The 14,561-nt window shown below is 41.0% G+C and overlaps 1 protein-coding gene across 2 annotated transcripts in view; it reads left to right on the top strand.

Moving 5' to 3' along the window:
• The window catches only part of DIAPH2 (diaphanous related formin 2), a 339,263-nt gene that overhangs the window by 244,966 nt on the left and 79,736 nt on the right, over nt 1-14,561 (top strand). For both annotated transcript variants that reach the window (XM_032227728.1, XM_032227726.1), the window contains one exon: nt 7,377-7,472. In XM_032227728.1, coding sequence (XP_032083619.1) covers nt 7,377-7,472 — 96 coding nt within the window. The remainder of the gene's footprint in view (nt 1-7,376; nt 7,473-14,561) is intronic.

The raw sequence follows: 14,561 nt of genomic DNA, 5'->3' as shown, positions 1-14,561 counted from the left end.
ACGCTGAGCTTGTCGATCAGAAAGGTCGGCAGTTCGGCAATTCGACTCCCTAGTGCCACGTAACGGAGTGAGCTCCCGTTACTTGTCCCAGTTTCTGCCAACCTAGCAGTTCAAAAGCACGTAAAAGTAGAAAAATAGGGGCCACCTTTGGTGGGAAGGAAGCAGCGTTCCATGCATCTTTGGCATTTAGTCATGCCGGCCACTTCACAAAGATGTTTTGGGTCAGCACTGGCTCTTCCGCTTTGAAAATTGTGTGTGTGTGTGTGTGTGTGTGTGTGTGTGTGTGTGTGTGTTAACCACTGTTAGCTACCCAGATGCACATTAGTGAAATAGATGGCTATATAACCCACACCTAATCAATCAATCAACCAATCAATGAGAACACAAGTTACATACTGTGCATACATTCTTCCCCTTGATGGGCAACTCAAATAATCAGGGAGTCCCTCCTGATATTTACCTGGAACTTCATTTCTCGAAGTTTTAATCCTCTGGTTTTAGTCTCTGGGGAATTAGACGATAAGGCCATTCAGAAATTTGCTATTGCATCTCCCGTCAATCACCTTTTTCTGTAAGGTAAGTCTGTCCAGAATCTTTAACCATTTCTTGTAAGATTTGGTTTCAAAACGCTTCATCATCCTGGTTTCTTTCCCTGAACCAGCTTCCATTCGTCACTGTCTGTTTTGAATCTTTGCCCGAACCCACCTGTGTTTAATATAAAGACATTCTCATTTGTCTTACAGTTAATGCCAAAAGTATTATGATTCCCGCTTGACGCGGTAATAAATGGGAAAGGAAGCCTTTTTTTCTATTGTTTAGTTTATCACAGTGTCAAGTGGAAATCATAAGGCTTTCAACATTAAGTGTAAGATGAATGAGAGTGGGGTTTTTAAAAATATTAAACAGGGGTGCTTAGCTGAGATTTCTGTTGTGAAATTTGTCAAGGAAATGCTGATCAATAATTTTGAAACTGAATCTGGACACCTGATACAATTGTCAGTTTCCTGGAGAAGTGCATAGGTTGAGTTTCTTGCCTGTCCTTTCTCCTCTCTACACACATTCCTCAAACTTCTCTAGATGGTTTGAAGGCTGTCTTCCCCATCCATAGAGCTATAATGGTTACAATTTTTCAGCACAATTGACACCAGAATTTCAATTGCTAAGCAAGGTGATTAACAGTGTTGGAAGGGACCTTGTAGGTCATCTGTTTCTGACAGATGGCAGTCCAGTCTCTTCTTGAAAGCTTCCAGTGATGAAGCTCCCATAACTTCCGAAGGCAACTTCTGTTCCATTGGTTGACTGTTCTCACTGTCAGAAAATGTCTCCTTATTTCCAATTTGAATCTCTCCTTGATCAGTTTCTATCCATTCTTCCTTGTCTGGCCTTCAGGTGCCTTGTAAAATAGCTTGATCCCTTCCTCTCTAGGGCAGCCCCTCCAATATTGGAAGTTGCTATCCTGTCTCTCCTAGTCCTTCTCTTCACTAGACTAGCCATTCCCAGTTCCTGCAACCATTCTTCATATTGTTCTACTGATGGCGATAAATTATTTTAAAGCTTAGAAAACATTATGTATGTATATGTGTATGTGTGTATACTGTTTCTTAAGCCTTACAATAATTTTTCACCATCAGTAGAACACTATGAATGAGTATGTATGTATGTAAAGGTTCCTCTCACACATATGTGCTAGTCATTCCCAACTCTAGGGGCAATGCTCATCTCCGTTTCAAAGCCGAAGAGCCAGCACTGTCCGAAGATGTCTCCGTGGTCATAGCAATAGCAGTTAGACTTATATACCGCTTAATAGGGCTTTCAGCCCTCTCTAAGCAGTTTACAGAGTCAGCATATTGCCCCCACAGTCTGGGTCCTCATTTCACCCACCTCGAAAGGATGGAAGGCTGAGTCAACCTTGATCCGGTGAGATTTGAACCACTGAACTGCAGCTAACAGTCAGCTGAAGTGGCTGCAGTACTGCACTCTAACCACTGTGCCACCTCGGCTCTTGTTATGTGGCCGGTATGACTCAATGCCAAAGGCACACGGAACGCTGTTACCTTCCCACCAAAGGTGGTTCCTATTTTTTTACTTGCATTCTTATGTGCTTTCAAACTGCTAGGTTGGCAGAAGCTGGAACAAGTAACGGGAGGTCACTCCATTGCATGGCACTAGGGATTCGAACCGCCAAACTGCCAACCTTTCTGATCAACAAGCTCAACCACTTAGCCACTGATCCACCATTACCCTTACATGAATATGTGTATGTGTGTGTGTGTGTGTCTGTCTCTTTGTGTGTGTACATACATATACAATACATACTTATATACATGTGTACACACACACACACATAGTTTCTTAAGCATTAAAATTGCCATCAGTAGAACAATATGAATGCGCGCATGCGCGCGCGCGCACACACACACACACACACACACACACACACACACACACACACACACACACACACACACACACACACATATATATATATATATATATATATATATATATATATATATATATATATATATCACAACATTTGGTTTCCAGACTCGTAAGACATTTCATTAGGTTAATTTAGCAGTCTGTGAGCTGTGCTGAAATTGCTTGCTTCCCAGGACTTAGAAATGCTTCAGAAACATCTGCTGCATTGTGGAAGGAGCAACATTCCCAATAAATTATATTTATGAAAAGCAAACCTACTTTAATCCCTTTGAGCTGCTGCTGAGATGGATTAAATGTCAGATCCATACTGTTACTCATGTAGGTGAGCGACTTGGTATGATTGAAAGGGGCCCCAATCTGATCTCTACCTAATACCTCGTTCCGCTCCTTCCCAAATTGCTGTAAACTATCATTGGTTATGAAGTGGAGCACAGTGCTCCAGTTTCTGAATAGTTCCTTGTTGTCGAATAGAAAAATCCACTTTAAGAAAATAGCTTTTATGAGCAATTAAGTGGGCCTCTTTTAACAGGGATGCGATCAATTTATAAGGGTTTCTAACATTCATTTTTCTTTCCCCCCTCCTCCCCACTTTCTCTCTGTTGCTTTTAAAAAATACTTGAAGACATTGGAAGCATTCAATAGAAAATTAGTTTTCACCAAATTGGTAATTAGTCTGAAAAAGTAATATTGCATTTTATATGTTTTCTAAAGGAGGAATACAGTAATTCAACATTATTTAATTCCTTCCTACTTATGGTGGCGAGAGAAATGTAAATTGCAATAGCAGGTTGTAAGAACATCTTGTCGAAACAGCTGCTTATGCCGAAAAAGTGGGTTGCGTAACCTTTTCAGGAATAGACAATATTTGGAACTAGATAGCTCTCTTGTTCTGCCATGAACCATATTTCACCAATCTGTTAAGCAGGTCACCTGATGGGACTTAGGAACTCTGCCTTCTTACTCACTACCTTACATATTTATATGTCATAGTAGCCGATAACCCAGCATTGCCCAGGTATTTATTTATAGGCGGAAAATGTCCCGACCAAAAGTAATTTTCCCCTTGCCAGAGGGAGCCCGCTTGCAGAGTACTGTGAAGCCGTTACCATGGCAACTCCAATACACTGTACAGTAGAAGTCATTTTAGGCACAACAGGCTGTATCTTAACAATCTCCCCGTTGAGATTCGGACCCTTCAGGCCTTCCGGACAGCCGTTAAGACCTGGCAGTCCCAGCAAGCCTGGGGTTGAGTCCCCCCCCCCCCCTACTCGAACTGTTGTGCTTGTTGTGTTTTTTAAATTGTTGTATTACTGTCTCGTTTGTCTTACTTTTCTGTATTTGTTCCCCTTCCCTTGGTTTTTTGTTCAGCCTCCCTGAATCCCTTCGGGGAATAGGGCGGCCTACAAATCTAATCAATACCAATACCAATACCAACACACACCTCAAGGGGTGTTAGGGGTGTCTTACCCCCACAGTATATTTTGTCCAGAGTCATCTGTGTACCAAGTCTGGTTGAAATTGCTCGAGGCGTTCCAGAGTTATGCTGGAACATACACACACACACACACACACACACCCGCATGCACACACACATTATATATCATTGTTTATAACTAGCTCAAGGCAATGAACACACCACAATATCCCTTTATTCTATTTTCCCCATGACAAAAACCCTGTCAGGTGGATTGATCTGAGAGAGAGAGGGACTACTCTAAAGTCATCCAGCCTGCTTTCATCTCTAAGATGGGACTAAAATTGAAGTCTCCTGGTGATTGGCCCAAAGTGGCCTAGATGGCTATCCTACCTGTTCTGATCCCCTCCTCCATCCAGTAACGAAAGCCAAGACAAGCTTAACTGGAATGAACTTTATTAGCAAGAAACCAAAACCTTGGTGGCTGAAAGCCAAGCATAACAAACAGATAAGGACCTTGGCAGCAACTCAGACAAGCCTTGGCAGCTATCCAGCCTGCCAAGCTAGTTACAAAAGTTCTCCTACTTTTAGTCAATGTGTTGACTTCTACAAGAGGGGTGTGTGCACATGCAGTCTTTTTATAGTCTGGAGAGGAGCCTAATGACCACCAACTGAGTGCAATTACCTCTTGTACTTGCGCAACTGTTCCTGACACCTATTAGCTCTTCGGTGCCAGGCATCCAGGAACAACTCACTACTGGAGTCCGGATCACTCTCCCTTGTCTCCTCCCCACTGGTCCAAGGCTCAGGCTCCTCCTGGTGGCCAACCAGCCTCTCTACACCCTGCTTGGAGTTGGAACCCTGTCCAGGGTCTTCCACATCCTCCAGAGCCGACTCATAGGGCCCCTCGCTGTCAGAGTCTGGTGGCAGCTCCAACGGCTCCTGCTGGGCCACAACACTTACCTAAGTCTGAACTAGAGCTCACCATCTCCTAGTAATTGGGCCAAGGTGACCTAGCTGACATTCCTAACCAAAGTAGGACTAGAATTCGTTGTCTGCTAGCTTTTAGCCTGGTGCCTTAACCAGTAGGCCATACTAGCTCTCTGTTGCATTCTCTGCCACAGCACCTGCTTTCTGAAACACCCATTCTCCCAATATATCTAGGACCCAACCAGGTTGTGTTCCAAAGACTACTAAAACGATCATTCTTTCCCTTTCTTCACTAGAGTTGTTGATGATCCTCTGTATTTGATTCTTTTCATGGTGGTTTGTTCCTCCAGCATATGTCTAGCTCTCCTCCTCCTCCCCCTCCTCTTCCATCATCATTGAATGCCTGCCTTATTGTGCCTACTAAGGCATTTTCTAATTCCAAGAAATGGTATATTTTGGCACAGTGGTTAGAATGCAGTATTGCAAGCTAATTTAGCTCACTGCCAGGAGTTTGATCCTGAACGGCTCCATCCTTCCATCCTTCCAAGGTCAGTAAAAATGAGGACCCAGATTGTTGGGGGCAATATGCTGAGATTATAAACTACTTAAGAAAGGGTTGCAAAGCACTGGGAAGTGGTCTATTGTTGCAGCAGATTGAGGTTTGTAATCTACTTACGAAAGACTAGGACTTGAGACCACGAAGGTGAGAGAAACAGGTTTATTTGATGCATCGAGTTCAGCGTGTCCACACACCAAAATCTGAACTGCCTGGGCTCTGCCCAGGATGCTACTTTTATGCTGTGTTCCACACTGTGCATTCTCAAGGCGTTTCCATACACGAGACAAGCATGACATTTCGAAAAAGAGAAGTTCATTTGGAATGTTACAGCGAAGTACATAGGAGAAATACAAAAAAGAGAAGTTCCTCCTATAATGTCTTAAGCTGTCAGCAGTTTTACCTCTGTTCTATCTCTCACCCATGCCTGGCTTCCTGTGCCCCTTCTTTACAGGGTCTTGCCACACTGTTCAGCCCTATTTTTAATACTTATGAGGAAGTTGGAGAGAAAGTTCACTCCAGCTAAAAGTCAACTTTGGAACTCCAGGGAACTAGAATGAAAAGCCAAGCTAATATGAATTTATAAGGTCCATTCTATTAAGACCACCTAACCTGGCCAGCCACTGGTGGGTTTACCTGTGCAACCCCTCCTGCATCAATATAAGTGCTACTGCTATTTTGCCTCCAGCAGGTTTTAAGTATTTACATCTTTGCATACCCATGGACACATACACATCTGTGGTCTATCATAGAAATATGAATATGGATACTCTACAGTTCTCTTAGATTGTTTTTATTTAAATATTTCACTGAATAGGAAACTTTATGTTGAATACTTTATATAGTGTAGTCCTCACTAAGTGGTGTTCGTTGTGCTTAGCTTAATAATAAATGCATGTAGACAAATTAAATAGATGTAAATTTATGTGGCCTTAATCTGTGATGATATTTTATTTGATTAGTCAATCCACTAATGGTTATAAGAAAATCACCCTGTATTTTTTTATTTATTTATTTGAAGTTGACTCTGTCATCTTGTGTGGATAAAAGAAGTAACATGACTGGTCTTCTATGACCATTTCAGTGTTTGTGCGTTCTGTGTTTTTACGTTGTCAAAAGCTGTTTGAAGCTCTCAGAATAAAATAGATTGAGATTAAAAAATGCCAGTGATTAATGGGCAAATAAAGGTAACAATGATTAACAAAGTGAAAATATTCAGCCTGCTTCCCTGAATGCCCCAGACTTTCAAACATCTTTACAACCCAAACGCTCCCTGCTTTAGGAGGAAAAAAAAAATCTGCCTATTTATTTTGAAACAGTCGGTTTTGTTTTTTATAGGCCTACTCACAATTTCTCTATCAGAGTAAACAAATTCTAGTAAAATTATGTCTGAGTGAATAATGATGAACGAGACAGGAGAGGAGAGAAATTAGTAGTATAAAGTGTGATTTTAATGTCTCGGGTTAATAGAAACAAAACTGTTGCTCACAATCGCTTTTTTTTTCTTGATAGTTAAATGAAACTGACAGGTACAAAAAGATACTTGTTTATATGTATTTACACTTTCATTAAAATGGAGATGCTCTCTGCAAAAAATACGGAGCCAGAATTCTCGTTATTAACAGGAGGGTTAAACTGGTGTTGATAGCGTCACATCCCATGCATTTCTTAAAATGTATTAATTCAGCTGCAAGATTTTCCAGCTTCATGCTTAGGGGACCTACAGATATGAACAGGAGCTGCAAATTAAACATCTGTATATTTGTCTGTGGCCCACGTTATCAGTAAGATTAAAAAACAAGGTCTTAAAAAACAGAAGGGATGTCAATTTCACTTCATAGAATCTTAGAAGCGAACTAGTCAATAGCTCTGCATGGAATTTAACAGCTTGCATTGCCCTGTCATACATGTCCTTAATCCGGTGCATTTTGTCATGCAAATTTAACCTTACTTTTTGCTTTCCGTATCCTTTTCCCCAGTGTTCCAGCCTTAATTGCAAAGCAATTAATTTGACTTTTTTTCTGCTATTCACAGAAGGGGATGAGACGGGAGTGATGGATAATCTATTGGAAGCCCTGCAGTCTGGAGCAGCGTTCCGGGATCGCAGAAAACGAATGCCAAGGCCTCAAGGTAGGACAAACGAATGTATCCGGGGCAGGGGCATAAAAATATAGCTATGATTGGAAAGCACGGTGGTCGTGGGACAAAGGTAGCTATGGGGAACCCCCTTATGAGTTTCAATCGAAGTATCTTTTGGTGTAGAAGGGAATTGCCAGCGGGGCATCAGTGTGTAATCAACGGATGTAATGGGATAATTATAATAACTGCCTCAGGAAAAACAACTAAAGTTCAAGGAGCTCCTGTTTTGATTGATACCACTGTAAATGAACGTAAATAATGCTCCGGAGTTTGTGGCAAATCATTAAAAATGTTCCAAATAATTAAATTGAGTCAACCGCAATCCTCAGCCTATAAGAACGATCAATCTTCATTTTTCATGGGTAAATTTGTACCTTGTCCTTCAGACTATTAATTTTGTTAAAACGCATGCTAATGAACATTCCTGAGTTGTAGGTGTTTTTTTTTTTAAGCGCTAAATGAAAACACAGAGCAGGTTTCTCTTCTCCGATCCCTCATGTACCATTATTCTGAGTTTTATGTGGTCTGCCATAGCTGGCCGTCTCATGGAGTCTGCAAATGTGATTTAAATAAATCACAATTTACTTGAAAGCCGCCGTTTCTTTCTTTTTTACAGACCGATCAGAAGCTTCTAAATTTGGTCAATGTGTAAAGGAGGGAACAAAATTTTGCAGTGCATGGTGTTACCTTGTTATTCCCATGCATATTTTCAATTCCACTTCAGGCGTAAATATGGACATCGTGGGGATTGCACGGTGACATTTTTTAAATCAGGGGTGTCAGACTCAAGGCCCGGGGGTCAGATCTGGCCCACGGGGCTGCCATAGAAACAGCAAAGGATTGGCCCGCAGTGCCTTTGCAAGTGAAAACGGAGCTTTATTCTGATCTAGGCTTCCCAAGAGCATGAAGCAAACTCCTTGTCCCAACAAAAAACCCTTTTATTAATTGACTGAATTCTGCTCATTCACATCCAGCAAAGTCTTTCAAGGGAGGATTTACAGTCACAAACCTTATCTGGCTTGGAGAGCTGACAGGCCGATATCTGCAAAACTTGGCCAGGAGTCTCAGAGAGTCACGAGCCAATTAAGTGAACTAATTGTCTCCTGTAAACTCCACTCCCCCTTCGCTCCTCTTTTATCTCCTCTGGGAGGGGGCCACTCATTGTCCACCTGTGGCCTTACTCCCAAGTCAACCCCTGTTCTTTAGCTGTTCCCTTCGTCTGGCCATTCTGTGCATCTGCACACTGGGAACAGGCTCCAGCTGTTCTTCTGCCACACTGATGTGGCAGTGTGCCACAACCTCCTCACTGTCTGAATCTGCGGCCAGGTTCGCTGGCCACTGGCGAGCCACAACAGACTATGTGTGGCCCACCCACCCTGGCCATTCCTACTCTGGCCCCTCAAGGTCAAACACAACCCTGATGCGGCCTCGATGAAATTGAGTTTGACACCCCTGTTTTAGATTGAACAGAGATCAAAATGTAAAGACTGCAAAAATTGCAAAGTAAAACCCTACTTTCATTCTCAGAAGATCTGATCTGACTGTGAGTGGAGAACATGGTTACTTCTTCTTCCTTCTGTTTGCATTCATGTTCCTAGGGCCATGTTTATTTTTAACAGCAATCCTTTAGGAGAAATCAGTAGACAAGAAAGGACATTGTAGAGTTATGTACTATTAACATAATTATTTCAGAAGGTGATCATGATTAACTTCTGCTGAAATTAGCAAAGAAAAAGAATCAATTAACAAAGACTGAATAGTCCAATGTATAACAGAAGATTGAAGACTAAAGGTTGTGTTTTCCTTCACTTGTTTACTGACTTAATGTCATCTGAGAGTTTCAAAAACAGTTTTTATTCAAATTCCCCAATAAACTAAATTAGCTAGGAGGTAGTAATATTGATCCCATCCTAATATACGAAAAGGTTATTTACCGTATATACTCGAGTATAGGCCGACCCGAATATAAGCCGAGGCACCTAATTTTACCACAAAAAACTGGAAAAGTTATTGACTCGAGTATAAGCCTAGGGTGGGAAATGCAGCAGCTACCGATAAATTTCAAAAATAAAAATAGATACCAATAATGCCATTGCCCATTGAATAACATATACAGCCTGCCTGTGCCCATTAAATATACAGTAGCCATTGTAAAAATTTGCTCTGCATAACAAATTATTATCACACAATACCGGTGTATTCAATGAAATACTTCACTCACCTCATGATGCTGATGTCCCGCTGTGATGATGATGTCCCGCCTCCTATGACACACGGCACAGTGATTCCTATCATTGGATCACTGTACCAGAGGAGGTGGGACATCGCTATGTGGCTGCTTGCCATAACAAGGAGGAGGTGGGACATCGTTGCAGAGCGGCAGGAGGGGGAATCGTAAGATAGCCCTGCATTACATTAGAACGTGAGGAGGGGGGATGGTGCGGTGCACGCTGCGCGGCAAACTGACACAGAGGGAGGGGAAACTCAGGGGTGCTGGGCCATTCACGAGCGTCACCCAGCGGCATGGCCCCGCCCCTTTTTCTCCTCCATTTCAGGCAAATTTTTCACTGACTCGAGTATAAGCCGAGGCGGCTTTTTTCAGCCCAAAAAGTGGGCTGAAAAACTAGGCTTATACTTGAGTATATACAGTAGTAGTTTTTGCAATTTTGAAGATTACATGACAAAACCCCAAAGCTTATGCTAGAGATGTAGTGCCCATATTCAAATAGGGGTGCCATTAAAAATTTAAATATCAGTCTTTCGGGTCCAAATGTCTCTATTGCATATCAACATAGGACACAGCTGCTTTAAAGAGCTTCAGATATCCACCTATCTGAAGCTATTTAAAGCAGCTGTGTCTTTTCTTGGGATCACTTGGCTGCCTCCCATGGCTCCAAAGCATATTTTGAAATCAAATTCAAAGAAACATCATTTCCCAATGAAAAGTTTGATTGTTCAGAAGAACAACCTCTCTGATTTGCTCATCTTTCCCCTAAAGTTCATAATCCCCCCCCCCCCCCATGCTGTCTTCTGAATTTTTGGATATTTTCCTAAGTAGGTATAAGATTGCAGCCTACATAAAGCTGAAATAATTGCAAGGGTGTGTGTGTGTTTGTGTGTGTGTGTTTGTGTGCGCGCATGCGCATGCACACACATGCACATGTGTGTATTTCGAACTATCCTGAAAAACATGCCTGGAGCAAAAATGACAGAGCTAATTACAGATGGGAGGCAGGTGGATGGGCCTATCACGCGTGCAATGGCCAAATTGATCAATGATGTATAAAAGCAAATATCTCTTCAATGGTAATTTTTACGACGATGTTAGCAGAGGCTAACAAAAGCTAAGTGGACAATATATTTGAAGTCCCGGAGATTGCAATGTCTGTCTCTTCTTATATATCTTTCTATTATATGTCTGTGTTTGGGTCTTTGTAGAGATAGAAAGAGATTTATTTTAATTTACCATATTTTTAACAAAATGTCTGTTTCAGCAGATATTTATTTCATATTTTAATGGTGGGGATGCATTTTAATTAACTTCTTACGAACATAACTTTTTGCATGGTGTATTTTCAGCATATACACTTGAGATGAAACACATGTTCTATACATTGTTCATCTGTGAATGTTTTCCCTCCAACATACAGGGCATGGGTGATATTTTGGGCCTAGGAAGATTTTAATGTAAATTCTGCATCTTCTATAGACTTTTTAAAAACAGGGATGTAGTGATTCAATAACTCAAAATGTCAGTATGTTCTAAAATGCCTGTTCCTTTAACAATTCTGAATGTCCTGCTTCAGCTAAAAATATGAAAGGGACAAGTTTTAAAAGGCATTCATTATACCTTCACCAATTATCTGTGACCTTTTATCCTAGCCACAAGCTATGAGACGATAAAACAAGACCAATTCTGAAATATATTCCCTCTAATATTAGCTTAAGTTATTTCTTTTCTTTCGTAGCTAACTGTTCTTATTTTTTTTTATTTATTTTTTACTTTCCTCTATGCTGCTAAATCTTTTTACTATAAAATTAAACTTTTAGAAACGTTAATAGCTGCTGCCCTTTTAGGAATGTCCTAGTTCAGAAATATTGCATCTGCAGACTTACTCCATGCTATAATTTCCTTCTTACTGCAGAGTAGTTACCATGGTTTAGTTACTAACTCTTGAGACTGTAAATTAGACATTACGTATTGTAGGCTGAATCAAGATGCCTATGACTTGTAATGTTTCTGTATTACATGCTGCTTGGAACGCGGTGGCTCAGTGGCTAAGATGCTGAGCTTATTCGATCAGAAGGTTCGGCAGTTCGAATCCCTAGTGCCGTGTAATGGAGTGAGCTCCCGTTACTCATTCCAGCTTCTGCCAACCTAGCAGTTCAAAAGCATGTAAAAATGCAAGTGGAAAAATAGGGACCATCTTTGGTGGGAAGGTAACAGCATTCCGTGCTCCTTCGGTGTTTAGTCATGCCAGCCACATGACCAGGGAGACATCTTCGGACAGTGCTACTAGCTCTTCGGCTTTGAAACAGAGATGAGCACAGCCCCCTAGAGTCAGGAATCACTAGCACATGTGTGCGAGGGGAACCTTTCCCTTCAATATATACCAGCTGGAACAACTTAAGATGTCTGTGGTCTCCTTAAGGATAAGGGAAGTGTACACACTTAGAATAATGTTTAAGTAAATCAATTCCCCACAATAAACACTTAAAACAAACCAAATAAACTAGGAATTCAATCCAGGTAAGTTCACTCATATCCTGTTGGATCCTGATCTCATGGGAATTAGACAGAAAGGAGAGAATGATTTGCACGTGGCCAACACAACCTTAGCATCACATCTATATTTGTAAGGTGATTTTGCTCTCAGCCTCACACATGCAAGGGCACGAAAATAGAGACAACAGGAACGCTGTTGGAAACTTTAAAAGGAGGTTCTTGACAACACTAATGAGATTAAAGCAGAGTCCCATTAATCTGATTGCTTCCTTTGTTACTTTTCTTCACATTCTTCTGTGGTTCCTGCTGAGTGAAGCTTTAAAGTAGGAATGCCTCTCAGTTCAATAAGTGTAAATGATGTTGGAGGGGAGTGAGTTCCTTTCAAAAGACATATTATGCTACCTGCTTAGTATTTTACAAGTGGCTTCCACCTATATTGTCAATATTAAGTACCCTGGAGAACAGCAAGAACAACACAACGTTAACTAGAAACAAGAAAACTATCTGACAAATTCTCTTTAGCGGAAGCCATGCTAGGGAAGGATTACACAAACCAATTTATCTTCCAGAACATTTGTTTTATTACTAACTTTTCGGTACTGCGGCTCTCCATTTTTACTTTGCATTTTTTCAGTTTCCCCAAAGTGATATTTTAATGAGGCTGATATACTTGTGGCCAGCCATTTTTTGCCTTTGAAATACTTCAGGCAGAAAAACATTTCGCCCCAATCAATTTTACTGTGGGGATGTAATTAATTTTATGATCTATGCCCTTCCAACAAGAACTCTGTAACTAGAGATACGTCTTTGCACGTTACTTCAAACCTTGTTTGTGCAAAATGAATTCTTAAGAAGGGGAAGTGAAGCAGCTTTTCATCACAGCGGTGATACAATCAACAACATCTTTATTAAAGTATGGAGGTGATTTGCTACCTAATTTTCCTAAAACATAATTGCTGTTAATAAATGTCATAACTTGTGCTTAATCTGCCTTCTGTAACACACTGTTATTTCACTTCCATTAGCCCCGAGTGCCATTAAAACTTCAGGTTTCTACTGTCTACCCCCAATATTTTTTGTCCAGATAAGGATTTCCCTTGAGCTAAGCTCAACTACATGTTTACATAATTTTCTGGGCAACAATATGAAAGCGCATACTGAGCTCCCCAAATTTCCATTACTAAACAAGACCATTATTAAGTGATTTATTTTTTGCCCTGTTTTATGACCTATCTTGCCAGAGTTGTTGTGTGAATCACTGCAGTTGTCCCAAAGATGCTCCTTCAAGAGGAAACGGACTTTCTGGTTTTTCTTTGAAGACTTTTCACTGCTCATCCAAAGAAGCTTCTTCAGCTGTGACTGGATGGTGGGGAATGGAAGGATCTATATTCCTTGCAGACAGCTGGTCATTTGCACCCTCTTAGAGAGTTGTTGTGGCCACTGGGAGGTTTATCTGTTGTCCTCAGATTGGTCACCTGATTGGTGCAAATGGGTGTGGAGCCTAAAATGACCAGCTACCTACAAAGAATATAGCTCTTTCTATTCCTCACCATCCAGTCAGAGCTGAAGAAGCTTCTTGGATGAGAAGCAAAACGTCTTCAAAGAGTAAGTAAGTAAGTAAAATCTTTATTACGGTCAAAGACCAGCAATACACATTAGTCTTTAAACTATATTAAAAAAAACCCTAACATTAAAATATAATTTAAAAGTATTGACATTAAAAGTGGATAATAACATAATGGTCCAAAGATTGTTAAAGGTATGTCCAGATAATTGGTACAAGATGGTACTATACTTCTGTAACCATTTCTTTTTTCTTATGGACATTGCAGCAGCACAGAACTTTGCCACTGCATACGTGGTAACCAGGTTAGTGTCCTGGAGGAGAAAGCCTAGATAAAAATTGTCTGCCCTCCCTGGCAATCTCTCTAATAAGGAGAGAATATGTGCAGACCTACAAGCTCTGTATAGCTCGCAGTGTAATAGAACATGTGAATTATCTTTCACTCCTCCTTTATACAAACCCGTTCTGCTATAGGTGTTCTCGTATACCTGCCCTGGAGGAGTGCTGAAGGAAGAATGTTAAATCTTCAAAGAAAAACCAGAATTGCCGCTTGAAAAAAGCACCTTTGTTTGGGACAGTCATGACCTTGGATGACTGAGAATCTCCGTAGACAAACCACTGCAGTTTGTTAAGTCAGTAACACAGTTCTTGAGTTAATCTGACTTCCACATAGACTTTGCTTGTCAGAAAGTCGCAAAAGGGAGAATCACACGATCCCAGGACATTGCAACCGTCATAAATATGAACCAGTTGCCTAGCGTCTGAATTTTGTTCATATGACCCTAGGGAT

The sequence above is a fragment of the Thamnophis elegans genome, chromosome 12 (assembly GCF_009769535.1).
Source record: "Thamnophis elegans isolate rThaEle1 chromosome 12, rThaEle1.pri, whole genome shotgun sequence".
NCBI lineage: Eukaryota > Metazoa > Chordata > Lepidosauria > Squamata > Colubridae > Thamnophis > Thamnophis elegans.
Note: the sequence above shows the minus strand (reverse complement) of the source record. Positions and strands in the feature narration are given on the sequence as shown.